The sequence below is a fragment of the Protomyctophum bolini genome, assembly GCF_963924005.1.
Source record: "Protomyctophum bolini genome assembly, chromosome: 4".
Lineage (NCBI taxonomy): Eukaryota > Metazoa > Chordata > Actinopteri > Myctophiformes > Myctophidae > Protomyctophum > Protomyctophum bolini.
Window position 1 is genome coordinate 13,041,038 of NC_137865.1, and position 11,277 is coordinate 13,052,314.

Genomic DNA, 11,277 nt, shown 5'->3' on the forward strand with positions numbered 1-11,277 from the left:
AATTATTTATGAAATACTATGTCAGAGCGATGTTATTTTTGGCATCATTGGCTCCAATTCACTCGTGCGTGTGCGTGTGCGTGTGCGTGTGTGTGTGTGCGTGTGCGTGTGCGTGCACGCTACTGACGTCACGTCACTAGCTTCAGAGGCTGGCTTTAATGGAATACTTTAAAGGAATAATATTTTTTTTCCGGTTGGCAGAGGAAGTTGTGCGCCAAGGTTTACATTAGATTAGAATAGATTAGAAAAATGGGTTGCAGAATCGTGGGTTAAAAAAAAAGAATAATACCAATTCCAACCGCATCAATTTGTTATCTATAGGCGAAACGCATAGATCCGACAGCAAAAGCTCAATCAAATGGTTTTCTGTGGTGGTTCTGGTGGTATTGTTTACATGCAGGTGGGGATTGCATGTAATCAAGACGTTTTCATCAATAGACACGAATAATGACGCAATTTCACTAAACTACACCCATACATTTCCTTTTAAAAACCCAGCATCCATATTGTGATAGCTTAGCTGCAAGTTCACAATGAAAATATGCTATTTCCAAGTTGTTCGATGTAGAGCGAGAAAATTCAAAAAGCCTTGAGGGACTCTGGGCTTTGTGGCAACCATATAGGGTTTAAGGACACTATTCACCACCATGGGTTGAGACAGGGCCATGCACTGATCTTTTAGAGGGCAGCATAACCTTTCATTCTCTATCATTCTCTCAAACTATACTGCCCTTAAGCCAATTAGATGCCTAGTCACAGTGTGCTCCTTGGCACATACTGTAAACGGAGTAACGTTCTAAACATGAAGGCATGTTTACAGTTGTTGCACAGAAATTAAGTATTTTTACATGAAAGGTATGCTACGTTTGCAATGTAGTTAAATAAAAATTGTGAAAATGTGGTACATTTGAGATGAATAGCTCGGGGGCAAGTGAATAATAATAAAACAATATTTGTCTCGAAAGTAATTGCATGTTTAGTTGCGTGATTTTACGCATGCAAAATCGTGTTGTGGACCTAATATCGTGATTCGAATCGTATTGCGAGTTGAGTGAATCGTTACATGCTTAATTGCGATGTTTTGTGAATTTGTAGATCTTTTGTGGCTAGATTTCCTGCATGGGGTCTAGTAGGACTATAGTGAATAATAATACAAATATTATACCCCCGCCCCTGTCAAAAATAGCTGAAAGCAGCAAATGAAAAATAAATGAATAAATAACATTCATTTTTTACTTTCTCTAATAACAACCTAAAACATGAACCTTGGTTGAAAAAAAACAAAGTTGTCCTTTAAAAGTTAAATGTTCTCAAATAGAGACTTCAAATTAGATGATTTTGCATGTTTTGACTCCCTCTGGGTCTCGGGGAAAGGGCGGTGGTATAAAGCAGCTAATTTAGATTTTATTAGAGTGAACAGCTTAACATAAATTAAATTCAAACAAAGGTCAGTGAAGGCAGAGGTAATAGTAGTGCAGCTGAGGAAAGGGTAGAGGAGCCAAGCAAAGAACTCAACAAGTAAACACAAACGAAAAACCCTAAAAAAGAACTACAACCTCTAAAGCTATCTATCTATCTATCTATCTATCTAACTAATAACTAGAAAACAATAAACAAAACCTAGCCTATCAAATTACTCTATCCTTATTCCTACGCAAAAAAAAAAAAAAAAAAAACCCACTGGTACCTGCTCTGTTACCTGCTCTGTTACCTGAAGTGCTATAACAAACAAATCCCTACGTGAGAAGAAAATATTAATAATTTATGCAGATACTAAACCTGGCCATGATTCTACAACAGATTGCACTTACAGTAGATGTAAAACCAACAACCTCTCATAGAACAAACACGTTTGTGTTAAGCCAAGACTCTAAAGTTAAGGTTTGTACAGATGGCGAGTTGTCACAACACATACTGCACACACAGACAGCCTCACCCAAATGAATACATCAATGCTGCTCTTGTAGGGATGAGGGAGCGCTGGTTGGACAGATTCTGAAAGTGCGAAACAATCGGGGAACAGAACAGATGGATTTTAATGTTGATCATTCAGTTCAATGGCCTCACAAATCATCATTTTAGTCTAATTGTCTGACTGTACCTTGTGCTATTTACATCTAATAAAGTATTGACAAAATATTGGTGGTAATCATCAGTGTTTTAGGACTCTAGAAATGCTAAAATCTAGCATTGGTTATGCTCTGCACACACTTTGTACTGTTTCTAAGATGCTGTAAGCTTTGCTGAAGTGAATGACGGCTTGGAGACAGTGCTTAAATCACTGAACTTATCAGTCCACTGTGGGGTAATGGGATAAGTGGCCAGAGGAGATGTTTACAGGTTTAATGGCTACTAAATGAATGGGTAGGCTGAATGAAACAGTATTTCTAGAGCTTCAAGAACGACTCAAATGCCCTGCTCATCTCGTGTGAACGTTGCCATGGGAGACAGTGTTCTTATATTTCAGACATTTAGCAGACTCACTCATCTACAGCTATATATGTACGTGTGCAAATATAGAGTCAGACAGACACCCAGATCACAGCACAGATGCAGCCAAGTTCCATGTAGAAATGCTGCTGCTGGATTGTTTAGAAGTGTCAGGTTTTGCTGTCATTGTAGCCTTCACAATAGTGAGACTGTGAGATAGATCGTGAGCTGAACAATGTCATGCTTTTAGTGTACATACCAAATACTAGTGGGTACAGATGTGAGATCGAAAGACCTATATTGACCCTGCAGCGAAAATTCAGTTGCCAGAGATAGCACAGCAGTACAGATACTTAAGAGAAGAAACGTTCTGTACAATACTGTACTTCTCAGTATTGTACTGTGAGATAATAAATAGGGGTCAGAGGAAGAATATATTATATTACTGCATCAGTCAATACACTCAGATATACTAAACATATTCTATTTACATTTAAGTCTTTGATTGTCGATTACAGTATGTCACATTGCTGCATGGCTGAATTTCCACTACACCCTGTAGCCTCCCTGCACTAGAACAAAATACATGCAGCCGCATTGACATTGCAGTATCCCACCCTATGCATATAGGCTAATACGTACTGCATTGAATAGCACCTTTATCCAAGGCGCTTTACATAGATTGTGCATTACATTCAGACACGCATTCACACACCGATGGCGGCGGAAACCATGCAAGGCACCAACCAGCACATCAGGAGCAATTAGGGGTTCAGTGTCTTGCTCAAGCCTCTCTACCCCTAAGCCACCCCACAAATACAAACTGTATTCTTAGCATCAAGACCCAGAATTATCCTTCAAGGTATAGTTGTCTCTTCTCATTCTCCTTTGTCTTCCCTCTACTGCAGGCAAGCTTGAGATAGAATTCCAACTTCCAGGGGACAATCCAAGTTAGGGTTCATTGCTAGTTTCGTTTTTCGGCTGAATTAATCAACACATTCACTTGTCATCAGTAGCTCAGCTACAGTACATTGCGAGTTTCCGTGTGCCATGTTGGATTCCGTTAGTTCATATGGCTATTGAGTGAATATATCTAACAGCAGTGTATAGTTACAGAGTTTGATTTCCACACAATTCCCTTGTGGGGCGGAGCAGAAATGAAGCAATGTAGCACAGAGCCTTTGGCGAGGCTTTGACGCTATGACAGGTTGAAATAATCTGGGTCTACCGTCAAAGTTAGTTCGACAGTAGCTAGGACTATTGAGTCCAGGTTTAGACAACACTGACCATATTACATCATCCTGGGATTTCCGTCTGCATGTCTTGCTTTTTCAACCCACCTTCACTATTTTCTCCAATGATTCTCAGTATATAAAATCTAGCATGGCTGATGTAGCATCTCTGCTATATGATCATGTAGGCCAAATGGAAACTAAATAGAAATATGTCCTGTCAAATTTAACTCTGGCTGGCAATGGTTGTAATGAAATGATAAGCACATAGTAGATGACAGTCACCTGTTTTTCGTCCAAGTTTCTTGTTGACAGTAGAGTTTATCCACCCAGGGCTGTGTTTACCGGCTTTGCTGGCCAGGGGATATTATTGGCTTTTATGCACAGTTTCTGTATAGCACAGTAGTTTTATGTTGGTGTATTTGACAAATGTGTTTCTGTCACTATCCAGGATTTGGAAAATGTTTAATGCAGTTAAGTGCAACGCTGTTGGCTATCATTCGGCTTGAAACCCTGTAATGTCTAAAACCATTCATTTTTCTTCATTAGTAAACTATATATTAGTATACTATATTTATATTATAGCATGTTATACGTTTATGTGTTGGTACTGTATTGTCTCCACAAGTAACTGGTACTGTAATTAATACAATAATTTCTCATTATTTGTGCCACAGTCTTGAGTTTAAGTTATTAGCTTTTCCTTTTTTCTCTCACCCTCACTCTCCCACCACAAGAGCCTCGGAGCCAATTAGTCTTCCTGCATTAATAATTCAGTCTTGATTAAGAAATGGATTGAATTTCATATTCAGGGAGATTTTACAAATATGTTAACTCCCTCATTCAAACCCTCCCAATGGTTTCTCAAGCCCTGGGGCAGAAACTTGTTTGTATCTGATTCTGAAGTGGAAGCTCAATTGAAGTTCTACTCATGGGCCAGGTGGCCGCGCAGGGACAGTGTGTCTGTATAGCAAACGACAACGTTGCAGGTTGACACCCTCAACAGCCTTTGAGCAATTATGCACCAAATCCCACAGTCCTGTCTGTATAGAAAAGACTCAACAATTACCTGAAATGTAAACATCTTTACAGGCTTGTGACATAGAGTTATATATAAACTGAAGAGCGGACAGCCCCACCCCCACCTATTCATTTCAATGGAAGTTGCTCAGTGGCGTTTGAAGGACCCGGAAGTCTGCTGGCAGTAGCTCTCGATATAATTGGTTGGCTCCTCTCATGGCCTCTCTTGTGACCATAAGGTTGCCCGTTCAAATCCTGGCTAGGACGACATTGGTACTGTACATTTCCAGCAGGTTTGCTGTCAGAGAAGAGCTTCAGTTCCCTGCAGTGTTAATTTTGTCACTACATTTTCATTTAGTTTTTTTTTTTTTTTACATTCAGGTCATTGTTGAGTTCTGAATAGTTTTACTGTTCTACTATAGTTCCACCAGTTTTTATTTGTTGACAAAATTGCCAATATATTCAGTCTTAGTTTAGTCATCATAGCAGGTTAGTTTTTATTTAGTTTTCTTGTCAGTGAAAAAAAAGATAGTCGACGAATATTCTTTCATCTAGTGGTTTTGGATGTTGTCTCTGTATTTATGTGTCCGTCACCAGCCCTTATCAACACCATTCATTGCAACCAGTATGGACATTTACACAACTGACGTTGTTGTCAGCGATTGTCCGATGTGGCGTTGGTCGTGTTGACTATTACTAAGCTAAACCTAACCCTAACCTCAGTATTGTTTTTTTATTATTTTACTTTATTATATATTTTGTGTGGCTTTGTCTTTACAGTAGTTTGGGGAGAGGGGGGGACGACGACACACGCAGCAACGGTCATCGGGGTCGGGACTCAAAGCGGCCTGGACTGCTAGGCCAGCCCGTGCCCCTAACCTCAGTCTTAACCGGCCCCGTAACTCCCTTAACCTCATATCAGTCTTAACCGGCCACGTAACTCCCTTAACCTCATATCAGTCTTAACCGGCCACGTAACTCCCTTAACCTCATATCAGTCTTAACCGGCCACGTAACTCCCTTAACCTCATATCAGTCTTAACCGGCCACGTAACTCCCTTAACCTCATATCAGTCTTAACCGGCCGCATGTAAGTCAGTTTCTCAATGTTTTCGCTTCGGCGGCAGTAATTTCACTTCCGCATTTCCTAGTGGCCTGTGTAGGCAGAATGTGGAAATTCAGTGAATGGTCGTGATAAGAACATACTGCTGATTACCGGTTGATAACATTCGAAGCGGGTGCTTTCATCATTGTTTTGGTCGAGGAAATGAACACTGGTTCTCCGGAGAAATACAAGTGAAAATGCAGTCGTGGGAGCAAGGCTTCAGTGTGGTTTTGATCCTGTGTGTGCAGTGTTATTTTTGGCAGCAAGTCATAGTCTCTTGAATAGTTTTCATTTAGTTTTACTCACATTTTAGTCACCTGGAATGTTTTAGTATTAGTCTAGTTTTAGTCGACTGACTCTACAGTTGATTTAGTTGACTAAAATGCATTTTGGTGGGCCTTGATGCCGTTGACTGTTTTTACACTTGCTGAAAATAGCCGATCTACAAACTCACAACGCGTCGCAGCGTGGCGTGTTGTGAGCTTGTAGATTGGCTATTTTCAGCATGCAACCAAGTGTACAATGACTTATACTGGATGTCTTGTCCACTATAGTCCCCCCCTAACATTTTAGTCTAGGTTGTATTTATTGACGAAATTGTCGATATATTTAGTCTTAGTTTTAGTCATCATAGCTTAGTTTTCATTTAGTTTCTATTTAGTTTTTGTCAGTAAAAAAAGGTAGTCGACAAACATTTTCCTCCAGCCCATCGATCTTCCTCCTGGGAGCTTTTCCTCTACAATTTCTTTCATGACGGGATGAGCGAGTGCTCCATCAATGTGTCCGTACACATTTTAGTCGTCGTGATTAATTAATTCAGCCGATCTATGCATACATAAAAGAAACTACAGCCCTGGGTGATCTGTCTGTCTGTGCGATGATCTCCACATCTATGAGAAGGATTAAATAATTAATCGGCGCAGCTGTGAATCTTTTTTTTCCCAGATTCTCTGTTCCTCCCAGTTGCACGAAGTGCCAAGTTGTCCCATCGCTCATCATCCATACCCCCTCCATGAGGGTATGGGTGGTGTCAATAGGGCATAGCAGTGGTGGCCGTTTTCTGGTTCCATCCATCCAGAACCCATTCACTTGTCCCATAGAGATTTCCAAAAACAATATTTAGATCAATTATTTTAAGCCTAGAATCCACCCAGGATCCTGGTGAATCATGACCATATAACACAATACGAATATTTAATGATATGCTATATTTAATAGATAATCGTTGTTTTGCGTTCCGCTATGCTCTATGGGGGTTTCTGTCGGACTCTTGGCGGTAAAATGTGGACTATATATATCATGTCTGGAATTATTGAACAAGAACATGGTATTTACTTACTGACGATAGTAATGAGTAACAAAATGTATTTACTGTATGAACACATGTGAGTGTGGTTAAGTACTTAATTTGGAATAAACTGATTTTCTTTATAGGCTTTTGTGCCTCTATTGATAGTTACAGTGAAGACGGACAGGAAAGAGGGAGGGAGAGGCACACGGCAAAGGTCGTCATGAACGGGACTCGAACACACGGCGCGCTGTCAGGCCAGAGCCTATATGTGGCATGCACCTGGACCACTAGGCCAGCGGGCGCCCCACTAAACTGGTATTTTCAATTGTATGTTTTCTGAATGGAATATCTATTCTAACGGTTATCTGGATCCCCTGCAGGACCTGAGCACTGAGAACTAATTAAGTTGCTGATACTGATTTTTAGAGGCTCCCCTATAGAGGTCCCCTGCTGAGCGCCACAACATCTCCACGGAAAATCACTTTAATTAATATTAATAAACACAGCTATTTGCTTTCCCCACACAATTACACTACAATATGAACAATGGTGAAAGTTTTTTATTTTTTTTACCCCATGCTTATCTGGCTCTGTGAAGGCTGTGCGCTTTGTTTTGTTTGTCCACTTTTTGTATTGAGTTATGCTTGAAATGTACTTAATTCTGCAAACTGTTAATAAATACTTGAATCAATCAATCAATTTTGCCCGGGGACCACCGGAAATGCTTTGGCCATGTCTCGCTAAAATATATTATGGAAAGGCCACTAACTTACTCCACTGTTGACAGCTTAAGTGTCCGTATTTTGGTTATGTCATAATAGGCCAACATTCGGCACAGATTCCAGAGATGAAAGGAGGACCCTGGTCAACAAAGTATATTGTGTTGAAATGTGTCTATGGGCGCGGCGCTTTCAGTGTGGCAGGGGGTGTTGGTGGTGTTGGTTAGGGCAGTTGGACAGTGGACACAACACACAAAAATAAACTCCTTGGTTGGAGCATGTGTAAGGCATGTGTTCTGCCTTATAGGAGCTGTCCATGGTCCTGTATGTGGGCCATGTGTTCTGCCTTATAGGAGCTGTCCATGGTCCTGTATGTGGGCCATGTGTTCTGCCTTATAGGAGCTGTCCATGGTCCTGTATGTGGGCCATGTGTTGTCTGCCTTATAGGAGCAGTCCATGGTCCTCTATGTGGGCCATGTGTTCTGCCTTATAGGAGCTGTCCATGGTCCTGTATGTGGGCCATGTGTTCTGCCTTATAGGAGCAGTCCATGGTCCTGTATGTGGGCCATATGTTCTGCCTTATAGGAGCTGTCCATGGTCCTGTATGTGGGCCATGTGTTCTGCCTTATAGGAGCTGTCCATGGTCCTCTATGTGGGCCATGTGTTCTGCCTTATAGGAGCTGTCCATGGTCCTCTATGTGGGCCATGTGTTCTGCCTTATAGGAGCTGTCCATGGTCCTGTATGTGGGCCATGTGTTGTCTGCCTTATAGGAGCTGTCCATGGTCCTCTGTGTGGGCCATGTGTGTTCTGCCTTATAGGAGCTGTACACGGACCACCACTTTACCCTGAGATTTAGCCTCTCAGACCTAAAACGTTTAATATTTTCTTGTCGTTGGATAAGATTTTGTCCACAATTCCATGCTGTATTGATGTTGGTACCATTAGGAGAGATTAAGTAATGCAGATGTTTAACAATAATCTAACTCTTGAATTTAACTCTTGAAACTCTTCTGTCTGTCTGTCTGTATCTTAGTGAGTGAGTTAATGCAAGGTGTGTATACAGTACATACAATGTGGGTCGGGGTTCATCAATATCCGTGTGTACCAAAATATGCGCTCGTATGGCATTAATGTTCCAGCTTGGCTTGACATACAGGTGGACTGAATCAGCCAAAATGCAAATGTTTTTATAATATAAACAGCATTATCATTATGTAAATTGGGGGGGAAAAACGACATATAAACTTTATATATTGTCGTCGTCGTCGTCTCTCCCCCCCCCCCCCCCCCTCCATTTACATAATGTTAATCCCACCTGGCATTGAGGTCAAAGTGGTTCATGGTCACAAATTACCACTTGAACCACGCTATTCTGGGGTGTACTTTTGACGGAAATAGCATATGGCGACACGCTGTGAGCTTATACTGTATAACAGCTGCTATTTTCGGCTATTTAGTGAAGCCCATGGGAATATGGAAAAACAAGTATAGTTGTTAAAAGTGTGAGACCATAATGTTTCACTTTCTGTGCTGTGAGACGTTTATTGATAAACAAAACGTAAAAAAATGTAGAAAAACAAAACTAGACGACGTGGGGGGGGTGTCATGGGTTTATGTCTGAGCTCATTTTCTTTAATTAAAATTCAGGTATTTTTTCTCCATGTAATGGTATTTTTGCCACTTACCCCAACTTCCCAGCCCCCCCCCCCCCCCCCCCCTTGCTGATACATCCAACTTCCAGTCAGTGGGAAGCAGGGAGCTGTCTTATGAAACAACGGAGACTGCGTGCGTGCGTGCGTGCGTGTTCTGTGGGAGAATCTTTCGAGAAATAATTATAGGGCATCTAGGTGGATAATGTTACTTGGCAAACATTCAATATAAGTTGTTCACCCAGCACATACTCCAGCCCTTCTCACCTTCTTCTGGGGTTGGGCCCTTGAGTTTGATGACATATTTTTTTGGCTAGGGGAAGAAAGGTTGATACAGTATCTAGTATTCACCCACCAGTACACCCCACTAGCGATGCTGTTATTTGAGTTATGCTAATGTGGGGAAAATAAACAATCTGGGGTCGAATCTGTCTCTCTCTCTCTCTCTCTCTCTCTCTCTCTCTCTCTCTCTCTTTACACTAAAAGACCTTTAAAACCCAAGCGGCATGCATCTCTAGACGCTAGCTCATCATGGATCTCCTGCTGGGCAAATGGAAGGTGTGAAGAGTGATGTGGAATCTTAAAGCTGAGCTGGGTCTAGCCTCTGTGGGCCTGGTTTGAAGTCTGGCAGGAGGACCTCTCCTGTCCTGACCTCTCAGGCAGCCGCTGGGATAGTACCGTATATATCCTCTTCCTTGTGTGTGTTAAAGGGGTTGGATGTAGAGAAACGAAAGCCGTGGTGCTGCATGTGGAGAAGCACTGTTTCTATTGGCACTCAATGGGACTGCATGGGAGAAACTAATTTACCAACAAAGAAAAGACAAAAGATGCTGTGGCGGAGAGGCCATAACACCCTGAGGGGGTTTTAGTTATTATAGTGCCAGTTTTGAACTTGCAATGAGAAACTCATCGTGTCTAGTAGAAGCAATGAGATCTCGGCGTGTGTCTTCAAAGCCACCCAGTGCGTAACCCATTCTGTACGGGAACCCCTTTTGGTGTTTTAACTAAGCATTATGTTATACTTTAGCTATTGAAAAATAGCAGATCTACAAGCTTGTAGGTCTGCTATTTTTGAAAAATCGTGAAAACTGCGGCACAACTCTTTGAATATATATTCTTTCAGAGCAAACTTTTTTTTATTTCGACGTCCGGCATGGGCGGGAACCCCTTTTGGTGTTTTAAACATTATGTTGCTAGAGCTTGTAGGTCTGCTATTTTTGAAAAATCGGGAAAATATTTATTTCAGAAAACTGGAGGATTTAGAATATTTTTTTTACATTTTTGAGGTCAGGCCTAAATGGGTTAAGCCACCTTCTGAATTCTGTTCATGTAGTTATTCCAGTTTTAAAGTGAACTCTATTCAACTCTTTCCCTCTCTTGCCATTAGATACAATGCCGCCGGTGGTGCAGGAGTGAGCCAATGTCTAAAATATTTTTTCAGGCGGCACACAAAGAAAAGTCCATATATAAACTGAAGCACAGGGATAAAGTTCCTGCCCTCCCCCAACACGGAGACTGAAGTTTCCTTCGCAGTGCCTCGGGCCGGGCCAGGCGCTCCAGCGAACCACAATAGAGCATGTTTGCGGGTGGGAAGCCGGCGGGGGCATGCAGGCATATGGGGAGAATTATTGGCAATGATTCAGTTGGGTAGGAAAACGGAAGAACAAAAGACACAGTTGATCACAATAAATCCATAAACTAGCCTTCTTTACAACTGCATGGCTATGTTCGGCCTGTCAATGGAGCATGTGGGTGAATATTACACACACGGCATACTCCTGATTTGTCAAAAATAGGCAAGCATCCAGTGCTTGCAGTCTATTTGCAACG

At 41.6% G+C, this 11,277-nt stretch overlaps 1 protein-coding gene across 1 annotated transcript in view; it reads left to right on the forward strand.

Annotated features, from left to right (window-relative positions):
- Positions 1–10,863, forward strand: part of LOC308314437 (retinaldehyde-binding protein 1-like) — a gene marked incomplete at both ends in the record, with an annotated part of 43,292 nt that extends 32,429 nt beyond the window's left edge. Inside the window, 4 exons of the mRNA XM_080762068.1 lie at positions 8,105–8,167; positions 8,291–8,353; positions 8,475–8,532; positions 10,835–10,863. Of these exons, the coding sequence (XP_080618194.1) occupies positions 8,105–8,167; positions 8,291–8,353; positions 8,475–8,532; positions 10,835–10,863 (213 nt within the window). The remainder of the gene's footprint in view (positions 1–8,104; positions 8,168–8,290; positions 8,354–8,474; positions 8,533–10,834) is intronic.
- Between the last annotated feature and the right edge of the window lie 414 nt (positions 10,864–11,277).